The sequence below is a fragment of the Leucopleurus acutus genome (assembly GCF_964270905.1).
Source record: "Leucopleurus acutus genome assembly, chromosome: 8".
Taxonomy (NCBI): domain Eukaryota; kingdom Metazoa; phylum Chordata; class Mammalia; order Artiodactyla; family Delphinidae; genus Leucopleurus; species Leucopleurus acutus.
Genome location: NC_139151.1, coordinates 31209761 through 31222834, shown reverse-complemented (window position 1 = coordinate 31222834; position 13074 = coordinate 31209761). Strand labels below are relative to the sequence as shown.

General features: G+C 38.4%; 1 protein-coding gene and 1 pseudogene across 2 annotated transcripts in view; both read right to left on the bottom strand.

The window, feature by feature from the left end:
- MMP20 (matrix metallopeptidase 20) overlaps nt 1–13074 on the bottom strand; it is a gene marked incomplete at both ends in the record, with an annotated part of 50722 nt that overhangs the window by 6354 nt on the left and 31294 nt on the right. The window contains 2 exons of the mRNA XM_082843970.1: nt 7971–8127; nt 9110–9246. Of these exons, the coding sequence (XP_082700096.1) occupies nt 7971–8127; nt 9110–9246 (294 nt within the window). The remainder of the gene's footprint in view (nt 1–7970; nt 8128–9109; nt 9247–13074) is intronic.
- On the bottom strand, nt 11488–13028 carry LOC309965948 (heterogeneous nuclear ribonucleoprotein K-like; annotated as a pseudogene). Its single transcript has one exon. The product of its transcript is annotated as a heterogeneous nuclear ribonucleoprotein K-like (transcript).

The following is a 13074-nucleotide window of genomic DNA, read 5'->3' as shown; positions in this document are numbered from 1 at the left end:
TGGGTTTATTTCTGGACTGTCAATTTTATTCCATTTACCTATATGTCTATTCTCATGTTAGTTTCACATTGTCATGATTACTTTTGCTTTCTAGTAAATTTTGAGATTGAGAAGTCTGAGCTCTCCAACTTTGTTCTTCTTTTTCAAAATATTTTGGCTATTCTGGGTCTTATGAGTTTCCATATAGATTTTAAGATCAGCTTGTCAGTTTCCCTGAAGAAACCAGTGATATTCTGATAGGGATTGTATTGAGTCTGCAGATCAATTTTGGGAGAAACTGCCATCTTAAAAACATGAAGCCTGACCCATGAACATAAGATATCTTTCCACTTAGATCTAGTTTAATTTCTTCCAACAGTGTTTTGTAGTTTTCATATTACAAGTTTTCTACTTGTTCTGTTAAAATTTATTTCTTAGTATGTTTTTCTTCTTGATGCTATTGTAAGTGGAATTGTTTTCTTAATTTTATTTTTGCATTGTTCATTGAAGTGTACAGAAATACAATAGATTTTTTTCATTTTGAACACATACTCTGCAAACTTGATGAACTCATTTATTAGTTATAACAGTTTTTTTTTCTTTTGAGGATTCTTTAGGCTTTTCTATGTAAAAGATTATACGACATACAGATAAAGATAATTTTACTTTCTTTCCAATCTTTTCTATCATTAATTTTTTATAGCATTCATTCTTGCTTAATTGCCCCACTAGAACCTCCAGTAAAATGTTGAATAGAAGTGGTGAGAATGGAAATTTTTGTCTTGTTCCTGATATTAGGGGGAAAGCATCCAATCATTCACCACTGAGTATGATATCAGCTGTGGGTTTTCATAGATGCCTTGTATTAGACTGAAAAATTTCCTTCTATTCCTAGTTTGTTGAATGTTTTTATCATGCAGTGGTGTTTGATTTTGTCAAATGCTTTTTCTACATCTATTGAGATGATCATATGGTTTTTAATTTTTTTATTCTATTGGTATGGTGTATTATATTAATTGATTTTCAGATGTTAAACCAACCTTGCATTCCTGGGAAAAAAAATTTCCCCTTGGTAATTCTTTTTATATGTTTCTGGATTTGGTTTGCTAGTACTTTTGGAGGGTTTTTGCATCCACATTCACAATATATTGGTCTGAAGTTTTATTTTCTTGTGATGCCTTTGTTTGGTTTCCATAGAAGGGCAATGCTGGCCTCATACAATAAGTTGGGAAGTATTCCTTCCTCTTCTATTTTTTGGAGGAGTTTGTGAAAAATTGGCAATAATTCTTTAAATGTTTTGGTAGAATTCACCAGTGAAACATGTAGGCCTAGGTTTTTCTTTGTGGATAATTTCTTAAATTATGAATTAAATCTCTTCACTGGTTATAGGTTTATTCAAGCTGTCTATTTCTTCCTGACTCAGTTTCATCACTTTGTATATTTCTAGGAATTTGTCTGTTTCATCCAAATTTTCTAATTGATTGGCACATAATTGTTCATTCCTTTATAACTCATTTTATTTCTGTAAGGTTTGTAGTAATGTTCCCTCTTTCATTTCTGATTTTAGTAATTTTGGTCTTTTTTTTACTAGGTCAATTTAGTGCGCAGTTTGTCAATTTTCTTGACCGTTTCAAAGAACCTAATTTAGTTTTGCTGATTTTCTCAAATTGTTTATATATTTTCTACTTCATTCATTTTCACTGTAATCTTTATTATTTCCTTTTCTCCTGTTTATTTTAGGATTAACTTGCTCTTTTTTCCAGTGTCTTAAGTGGGAAGTTAGGTCATTGACTTGAGTTTTTTCTTCTTTTTAAACATGGGTATTTACAGCTAGAAATTTCCCTTTGAGCACTGCTTTAACTTCATCAATAAGTTCTCATATGTTGTATTTTAATTTTCATTCACCTTTACGTATTTTCTAATTTCTCTTGTGATTTCTTCTTGTCCCATTTGTTGTTGAAGAGCATGAAGTATAATTTCCACTTATTTGTAAATTTTCCAGTTTTCCTTCTGGTATTGATTTCTAGCTTTATTCCAATGTGATCAGAGAAGGTATTTTGTATGATTTTAATGGTTTTAAATTTACTGAGGCTTGTGTTTTGGTCTAACATGTCATCTGTACCGGACAATGTTCTACATGCACCTGAGAAGTATGTGTAGTCTTCTTTTGTTGAGTGAAGTGTTCCATAGATATCTGTTAGGTCTAGTTGGCTTATAATGCTGTTCATGTCTTCCTTTCCTAATTGCTCTTGTTGTCCACTCGTTCTGTCCATTACTGAAAGTGAAGTATTGAAGTCTCCAACTATGATTATTTCAGTTGTGGTTTTCTCCCTGCATTTTTGTCAGTATTTTTGCTTCATCCATTTTGGGGCCCTGCTGTTAGGTTGTCTTATATTCCTGGTAGAGTAACCCTTCTATCACTATAAATTATCTCTCTCTATTCCTAGTAATACTTTTTATTTTAAAAGTATTATTTTAATATGTTTTGTTGCCTGATATTAGCATAGCCACCCTGGCTATCTTATGGTCATTGTTTGCATGATGTATATTTTTTCCATCCTTTTACTTTCAGTCTATTTGTATCTTTGAGTACACAGTGACATCTTGTTTTTTTATCCAGTATGACAACCTTTGCAATTTGATTAGATTGTTTAATCTATTCACATTTAATATTATTGATATAATTAGATTTATATCTGCCATTTTGCTTTTATTTTCTACAGGTCTCATATCTTTTTTAGTTCCTTTTTTCCTCCTTAATGCTTTCTTTTGCTTTAGTGAAGAATTTCCAGTGTACCATTTAAATTTCTTTTATGAGATTTTTACTTCATTTAATAAAGTTATTTCCTTAGTGGTTGCTATAGAGCGTACCATATATATTTTTTAACTTAACATAATCTGCTTCAAAGTTTATATATAAATGTATATTATATTTCTATATGTTATAAGCCCAGCCATACAATTATATATATATATACACAGCTTTATACAGTTAATTTTAATTAATTTAAAAATCAGTTAAGAGAACAAATACACATTTATACTATCTTTTATAATTACATAATTACATTTACTGGTACTCTTTTTTTATGTGGATTCAAAATTTCAAATAACTGTCTGGGGTTACTTGCTGAAGCCTGAAGAATTTTCTTTAGTACTTCTTGTAAGGAAGATGCTAACGACAAATTCTCTGTTTTTGTTTATCTGGGAATGTCTTTATTTTGCCTTCATTTTTGAAAGATAGCTTTGTGCAATATAGGATTCTTGGTTGAGAGTTTTTTCTTTAAGCACTCTGAAGATGCTTCCCACTACTTTCTGGCCTAACTGGTTTGGCTGACTTCCAGTCTTGTCCCCCTCTAATCCAGTCACACTGCTGCCAGAGTGATATTTTAATAACACAAATCTTAATGGGTTACTTCCTTGTTTAAGACATTTAGAGATATCCCTCTTTTCTATAAATTAACACTGATCTCCCTAGAAAGGCATAGGCCCTCCATGATCTCCATCTTTGGACCAAATCTCTCATTCTAGCCCACGTTCTAATCATACTGAACTACTTGAGGTTTTCCTCCTATACACAGGCTTTTTTATGCATCAGTGCTTTTGCTTCAACTGCTCTCTCTGCCTGGAAGCACCCTTCACCTCCTGTTTGGGAAACTCCTACTCAACTCTCAAGATGAAGCTCAGTCACTGCTTCCTCTAAGAACTCTTTCTTGACAATTTTGCTAGAATTGGCCATTTCCTCTTTGTTTTGCCCCACTGATCCCTGTGCAGTCTTTTACGAGGCCACCTGGATTGCTCTTAATTACTTATCTATACATTTACCCTCAACTGTAAGACTTGTTGAGGGCATTAATAACACCCAATATGAACTGAGTACTTACTATAGGACAGGCATTTCACATTTTCTCATTCATTTCCACAACTCGATGAAGTAGTTACTATTTCTGCCTCCATCTGCCTCCATAAACTAAAACAGAAAGGTGATCCAGGTTGCCAGATGACTGCTGTTAGAGTTGACATTAACACTCTCTTACTCTTGTCTACACTCTTATAAACAGCAAACTTTGTGCCTTCTCATGTGTCAAGGTCCTAGTACAGATCCTGACATGTAAACATGCCCAGTATATGTATGTTGAATGTGGTAGTTTGGCAATACATTAAAAAAAAAAAAAGATTAAAAAACCAAGATTTTGAACTCCACCCATCTTTTAAATTTTTATTACTTATTATTTATTTCTCTATGGTGACTAACTATAAAATCCTTAAATAAACAGATCCAGTTCCAGTATTCTTGGGGTATCTAGGAAGGAAAGAATTTAGAAGACTGTATCCTATTTTGCATCAATCATGCCTCCATATATATAGAAAGAGTGATTTAGGAGTGGAAAAGGGCTGGAACCTGTAGATTTGTAAGTCACTTTACACAAAATTTAGAAAACACTGACCATGTCAAAGAATGATGGAGTTGATAGAGCCTCCCCGTCCCCCCGCCCCCCCCCCCACCCAGTTCTCAGGAACTACTTGGTGTAATCACTGCTCTGGTATTAGTAGGCAAGGGAGAACATCTATTGGGAGAAATTAACCATAGGTAGTGGAAGTAATGTAAAGAAAAAAACTGGCTGGATCATTTAGGCCTTCTAGGAAAAGAAAAGGAATGAAAGCAAACAAATGTATGGGGAAGTAGCCCTTGTTAGTAAAGTTTAACCAGTATGTCATTTGGTAATGTAGCATGTGATGGCATCAGCATGGCAGAACCCCCTTTTGGATTTCACTTTGTAGTTCTGTGAGCTGCTCCTCTGTAAGTTACTATCAATATTACATTGACATGTGGGTTCTTACTCTTACAGCCTGAATCAACCTAGCCCCAAGCCAACACTCAAACCTCAGTGGAGGAATTCTTCAGTAGTTTTCTCATGCCATTTCATTCACTAAAACGGGTCCCCAGCCCTAGGGGTTCATGGAGAATTTCCCTAACAACCTGCACATCCAGAGACTTTTCTTCCCTTGGCACATTACTTGTGTCACAGACTGAACTAGCATGAGGACCAAAGAAGAACCTGAGGAATGACTAAGGAAAATAAATCCTAACACAATGTCAATGGGTGTCAGTAGTAAAATTATTCATCTGTAACTTGAGGCTTCTGTATTTTTTGAGTGTGTCCATGTGCTTTACCTATAGAACTTCATTGCCTCCTTTGCTTTTTCCTTCCAGCCCTCTTTCTTCCTATTTAGAATAGGATGTAATGGCTGAGGCGCCATTGACCACCTTGAATCCTGTGGCCACTATGAGAGTGGAAGCTACCTGTTAATACTAGAGCAAAATGCCAGAAGGAACTTGGGTCCCTAATGGCCATGGACCCACCTTACCAGCTCTAAATCTGATAAACTTCAGACATTTTACATATATGAGAAAGAAAGACCCTTATGTGTTTAAGTCACAGTTATTACTAGGTCTCTCTTACTAGCAGCTGAACATAATTTCTAACCAATATAGGCTTTACAAGACAATAAGACGTCATACTCATGTGTGAAATGTGTGGAATTCAGGGGGATTTATTAATAAAGATGATATGTTAACTTTTCCTGAACTTTTTTTTTTTTTTTTTGCGGTACACGGGCCTCTCACTGTTGTGGCCTCTCCCGTTGTGGAGCACAGGCTCCGGACGCGCAGGCTCAGCGGCCATGGCTCACGGGCCCAGCCGCTCTGCAGCATGTGGGATCTTCCCGGACTGGGGCACGAACTTGTGTCCCCTGCATCGGCAGGCGGACTGTCAACCACTGCGCCATCAGGGAAGCCCTTTCCTGAACTTTTGAGGTTATTTGAAAATAACCTTTTCAAGGTTATTTGTCTTATTCCTTAGTATGTAAACCGGTGTCTGTGTTGGAGAGTATGAAGTAGAAGACTCCGATTGCTGAAATGACTGTCTTTGCCTTGCCAAAAGCAGAGATTTCAGTGCAATTTCAGGGCCCTTCAGTATTGAAAAAGGAAATCCCCTTTGACCAGCTCTTTGACTGGATTGCTATTTATAGGAATACTGAAGTTTAAGCAATCATTTGTTAATTATCACAACTTTTAAAGCAATTATTTGCTAATTACCATATAAGTTCCTACTGTTACTGAACAGTCACTCTTTTTGAGCACCTATTATATGCCAGGCACTGTGCTAGGTATGTACATGTATTATATCACTTAATACTCTCAATAACCTGGGGAGGTTAATATCAAAAGTGCCTACTGCAGTTTCTTTTCCTTTCCAGCAAAAGGAGCTGTTTAATATTTGTATTAGTGCCCTAGGCCAACTTTTTAATGAATTTGTTTTATCTAGATTACTAAAGACTTTTCCTTAATAGACATTCACAGAGGTTCAGTTGGAAAGGTTCAAAATTATTTCCTCAGGGGGATAAGGCATCGTTAAAATCAGGGACCCTCCCCTCCCCATCCCTAAATTTATGGAGTATTATAAACCTCTCACCAGGCCCCTTGTGTTAGCCGTTAAGCCTCAGTCCTGCCTGGTTGGAGGTCCATGCTTTACTGCGGGTGCTGGTGGGTGGTAGATTAGTCCAAAGACCAGGTGATGAATGGAGAATGGAAATAGTAAGAGAGTGGATAATCCCCCCAAGGAGAATCGGGCTATGAACAGGCTTTGACAAATAACCAAATAATCATAACTCATACTGTCACACACTTGCTCATACACGCATCTCTGGATGCCATTCTCTGAAAACCTAAAATGGGAGTTGGATTTCTCAATATCTATCTTCCTGTATGTCAACACGGTGATTACAGCCACCTTACCTTAAAGAAAGACTTTGGAGAATATGCCCAGCAGATATTAGGGACTTAATAAAGGAATAACTATTGCTATTTCATAAAGGAAGTTCTGAAAGAAAATTAGCTGGCTTAGTGGTTTAAACATTGGACTGGACGTGACAACTCATGACAGCAAGTAATACTTTGAGCAATGCTACCAGGGCTTTCAGTGGCCCAGAAAAGTCAGCAGGGTCCACATTTTGACATTCATTTTTATGAAATAAATTTTTCTTTTCATGAAGTATATCTGTGCTTCAGTTATATTACTTTCTCAGCTCTAAATTGAAGAAGATAACAGATATTTATTTATAAATTTATTTTATGCCACAGAAATGGTTATTAAAATAGATAATAGAAAATAGAATGAAAACCCTTGGACCAAAGCTGAGTCCTCTGCCAACCAGACCCTAACAGGGACCTAAAGTGTTTAGCACAGTCACCTGTTTAGAGTCTGTTTTGGTTTCTTTCTTATAGTTCAGAAAAACAAGCAATGTTAAAGTGAGAACTGTGAATAAAGAAGGAGCAGAGGCAGCGCTTGACAAAGAGCTGCACGCAGTTCTCTAACGTGAGTCAATTAAAGTGGTAAGATGAGGCAGGAGAGATGAGGTGTGATCCTGTGTGCAGTGATTGAATCTGCTTACAATAACCTCCTGCAAGACGGGCATGGAAATGATATGTAATCCTCCTTGGATAAGAAGAATCTTCATGTTCTGGGTTAAAGGACTTAGCAATAAGGCCTTTGCCTTTCAGTAAAAATATCCTTCAAGGAGCCCCATAGTCATGACCACATTCATTTTGCACAAAATCACAGACTATGCTGGAATGCATAGATACTCAAGAGGAAATCAGTTCTTCTTTCAGGCATTCCCAGTGGGTAATTATATACTGGGAGTGCTACATCCACTCTTTTAGGCCACTGGGGGTCCAGTTAATGAGTGATTTGAAAGCTTTGGATGATTCATGTGCTAAAGACCAAACAATGGGATTATTGAATGAATGTTTCACTTATTTGGACGGTTCAGTACCTTGAAGACAGTATCAACCATCAGTAAATGACACCCCAGTGGCTGAGAAGAGTCAATGGGCCTATAGCAAACTTGCCTTGCATTCTTTTCTGCAAAGGCATTTTTCCTTCTCACTGAATACATCTGGAAAATCAAAAGGAGAAAAGCCATACCTGTAGTATTCATCTCCCACAAAGAAAAGGGTCTTCTGTGCATCCTTGAGATAGACGGCAGCATCTATTCGCTGCACGTATCTTGGGAACCCAAAGTCATAAATAGTCCGAGGAGTACCTTGCATTTGGAATCCTCTTGTTATCCAGTAGTGGGGTCCTGGAAACAGAAATTAAAATTTACAAAAACTCTGTACCATTTAGTGATGCTCTTTACTCATGAGGATTTCTATGCAGGATCACAAATAGGGCTAGTTTATCGGATATTTACCATGGCTAAGACCTAGTAGGAGATAAAAGCCTCTATTCAATTCGGTAAAAGACTTAAAACTTGCTCTGGAGGCAAAATCCCTAGTGATGCCTTAAGAAAGCAAGAATATTGATACAATTATGTTTTAAATTTAACACGTTCAATTTTTTCAAGATAACTTTCATCTGTATAATCTCATTTCAGTCTCATGTATGTATGAGAGACAAGGGGCAAGCAACTCACAAAAGCTGATTCTTGCTTAAATTGGCAGTAACCTTCTACCCTTAGCCCTCAGCATCAAGAAAATACAAACTAAAACTGATAGTTATCACTTATTGGACAACTTCCATTGGCTAGCCATTGTCATATCTTCAAGGTTGTTATTATTATAATTATTTTGCACAGAAAGAAATGAAGACTGAGAGCAGTTAGATAACTTCCCAAAGTCACTCAAATAGTAAAGGTCTGGAGCCAGAGACATATTGTATGCGTCCACCTCCTGAAGTTGCAGGCGTCTCTCCTCTCTCAGCTGCTTGTATTGTTCTCCTGAGGGTTCCATGCTGATTTTTGTGAATTAGAAGCTCTCAGAAGAGTATACCATGTCACTCAGAGCAGAGGTCCAGGGGACAGGGACTAGGTTTCTACCTCCCTGGACACTGTCACTTATCACAGTGCCTCACTAGACGACATCTTTGGCTCTGAGAAGAGTTTGATAGTCACTGTCACTCCTGTCATGGTCACAGTACAGAAGAGGGGTTTATCATCCCCATTCTGAGGAGGAGTGACTGGAACATGCTCTGTGATAGCTAACAAATGCTGACAGTACTAGGTGTTCCAAACACACCAGGCACTGTACCCTGCCACTTCTTTCTTTGAGGGTTCTTTAGGGTACCTTTAAAGAAGTAAGCTGTGCCCCTCTCAGCCACTTCATAAGCTGCATCCACATTGGACATAAGCTGGGGAAAGGAGCTGGTGATGGTGTTGGGCCGGATCCCTGACATCAAGTGAACCTGCCGACGCCAGAAAATCCTATTGGGCAATGGAAAAGAAATCAAGATCAAGGGTTGACTTAGATCTTCAATTGAACCTGGGCTGAAATATACTGCAAACCACACTTCAGAGGCCATTTCTAAATGCCTCTTGCTCTTGCCTTGTTTTTAAGGAGAACATAATTTTTTTTAACATATCTGGGACAGTCATAGTCTAACCAAGTTTGTTTTATTTATTTATTTTTGATTTTTTTAAACATCTTTATTGGAGTATAATTGCTTTACAATGGTGTGTTAGTTTCTGCTTTATAACAAAGTGAATCAGTTATACATATACATATGTTCCCATATCTCTTCCCTCTTGCGTCTCCCTCCCTCCCACCCTCCCTATCCCACCCCTCTAGGTGGTCACAAAGCACCGAGCTGATCTCCCTGTGCTATGCGGCTGATTCCCACTAGCTATCTATTTTACGTTTGGTAGTGTATATATGTCCATGCCACTCTCTCGCTTTGTCACAGCTTACCCTTCCCCCTCCCCATATCCTTTTTTGACTTTAGTAAACAATTTCTTCTCCCTTTTCATTCTTTTAGCATCTCTGTAATCCTCTTTTCTTCATTTATTTAAGGATGTTCAAAACATGAAAGGATAGCAAGGGTTGACATCAATAATTTATACACTTAAGCTGTGCACCTTCCTATTCCAAGTATCATTTGCTACAAATTTCCCTTTCCACTTCTGATCTTTTAAAAATTAAAATCTCATAAAGATAAATACCATCCAGGTGCACTTTATGGATATTATATAAATGAGCCAAACTTTTGTGGTTGGAAGAGCCTAATTATTTCCTGTAAAAACTGCAAAAACATTAACAATTATAAATGATGTTGCCTATGTATTTATCTACTGAAAATGTTTATATCTTTGCACCTAATGGCTACTTCAGAGAAACTCTGGTACACATACATTAACTTAAGATTTATCAACTCAACCACCCATCTATCCAGTATTATTTACATAAAATTGTGGGAGTATACAAGAGGGTACTGGGCTGAAACCTTCAATGCAAATGAAGTCCACTTTGAATTTTGGAGATGAAAATCATTCTTATAAAATACAAATAGTTTACCTGACTCCACAGAAGCTAGAATCAACACATAAAATTATTTGCAGACAGGGAAATTGTAATAAAGTTCTGACATTTAATTTTCCATATAGTAAGTTTAGGCACTCCTCAAATCTTATGTTGAGTTTTAGTTAATTTAACAAATATTTATGGAGCACCTATCAGCAGGCACTGAGGTAGACGTCAAGGATGAAACACTGAACAAGACTCAGGTTCTGCCCTCAAGAAGCTATAATCTAGTAGTAGAGGCAGATAAGTGATTAGACAATTATAATTCAGAGCAATTCGTGCAATGAAGAGTCAAGCTCATGATGCTCTGAGAACATAGAGTGTATTCCACAGGAGGGATGTGTCATTCCATCTGGGTGGGGGGGGGGGTGGCTGGCGAAGCCATCCAGGTGAGGCACTTTAAGCTGATGACAAAATCTAAAGGAGAGCTGTACTGAGAGAGAGAAATACTTCATGTTCCTAAGCAACATCAAGAGGCAAAAGGAAAAGCACATCATGTTTTAGAAGGCTGTAAGCTGGAGCTGCAATTCCGATGCTGACCAGTATCGCCAAGTCTGTTTCATAATCTTTTTTTTTTGGTTCACTAAATTTATTTTAAAAATCATAAAACGTTTCTTACAAAAGAGTATTACATTCTGCACACTGCTCTGAATAGATGCCAGGGACATATGGACTATTGTTACTTTTCCTCCCTGTCCCACCCCCCCCCCCCCAATGTTACAGTGACCACAAAGCAAAGTGTTCACAATAATTACGTGGGGGAATTTTTTTTTTTTTTCCGGTACACAGGCCTCTCACTGTTGTGGCCTCTCCCGTTGCGGAGCACAGGCTCCGGACGCGCAGGCTCAGCGGCCATGGTTCACGGGCCCAGCCGCTCCGCGGCCTGTGGGATCTTCCCGGGCCGGGGCACGAACCCGTGTCCCCTGCATCGGCAGGCGGACTCTCAACCACTGCGCCACCAGAGAAGCCCAATGGGGGGATTTTTTTTAAAACCACCAACAATGAACAAAAATTAAAATTCACTCACTCTGCTTCTGTTTCAAAATTTCAATGTTGGTTTCTGCACACCCTCCCCCACCCCCACCCCTGTTTGCAAGGAACTAAAACATTACGTTTGGTGAACAGCAAAGATTTCACTGCATCTCAAATGCAGGACACCTATGAAGCAGAGGAATGTTGGCTTTTTAAACAGAAGCAGATAAAAAAATATGATGCAGGACTCCTTCAGTTCTTCACTAGTCTTAGATAAACTTTCCAGAATACTGCTTCACACTATAAAAAAGAAAAAAATATTTTGCATTAGAATCCTTCAGCATCTGCATACTGCTTCACACTGTCCTGCAGCAAATATTGTGCATTCTGTATCTGGTCCTGTGTTCCTATAATGGTAATGATCTGATCTTTGGACCCTTCTAAAGGCTCATCAATTTTGATCGAAGCTCCTGACTCATGACGGATTTGTTTAATTCGCTTACCAATTTTGCCAATAATAGATCCAGCCATAGATCCAACTATATCTTTGGGAATAATTACTTGTGTAGTAATAATAGGTCCACCAAGAGCACCATATGAGTCACGACCCCCTACATAGGAATAATCATATCCAGAGCCACCCTGTGGTTCATAAGTCATCTGCCACTCTGATGGGCTCCATGTATCTATTGCAGAGCCCCAGGTTTCATCAGCACTGAAACCAACCATGCCATCATAACAGTCTCCAGGTCTTTCTCTTCTGTCATAGGCCATTAGATCTCTTCCTCTAGGTGGCGGTGGAGGAAGAGGAAGATTCTGAGCTCTGCCACCACCCCGGCCCCCTCGTCCAGGAGGAGGTCCTCGACAAGGGCTCCTATCATCATAATCTCTTTTGGATGGAGGCATGGGACGCCCACCCCGACCAGGAGGCATTCTGTCAAAACCACCTCTTCCCTACATGGGAAATCCCATGGGACATCCGGCGGTCATTGAACATCATTGAACCATCATAATCATAGGTTTCATCGTAAAAATTGGGATCATAAGGCTGAGCATGTCCTTTGATGGGAGACTCTGATATAAGATCAAGGATGATCTTTATGCACTCTACAACCCTATCAGGTTTTCCTCCAATAAGAACAACTCTGTCAGTGGATTGAGGACAACATTCCTGGAAAAGCTTGATTGTTGTCTGAGTGTTCTCTCGAAGTTCTTTGATTTTAGCACCTTTGACCCCAATAATTTCTCCAGCCAGACTCTGATGAATCAACAGTCTCAACTCACGGTCAAAGTCGCTTCCTTTATAGTGTTGGTAATTTAAGCATTCCACAGCATCAGATTTGAGCGGGAACTGGCTGGCTGCAGTGGGTGATGGCAACTGCAGGCCCTCTTCCAAGGTACGGATGATTTTCTTCAGAATTTCTCCAATTGTTTCAATATCAGCACTGATACTCAATATGTGCTCGGGGCCATTGCTGTCTGGGACTCAAACACTGGCATTGTAGTCTGTACAGAGAGCCTTAATATTCTTGCCTCCTTTTCCAATCACTGCCCCAGCATTCTTGCTCTGAAGCAGAATGCGTAATTCAACCATCTCATCAGTGCTTCTAGATTTTTTAAAAGCTTATTCCTCTTCCATATCTTCAGGAGGGCGTTTACCAAATTTGCCATTGGTTTTGGTGTTGGGAAAGGTTTCCTCTGGCTGTTCACTTTCCATTTTCTTGTATTAACTAGACACACCAATCTATTATTAAATATACCCT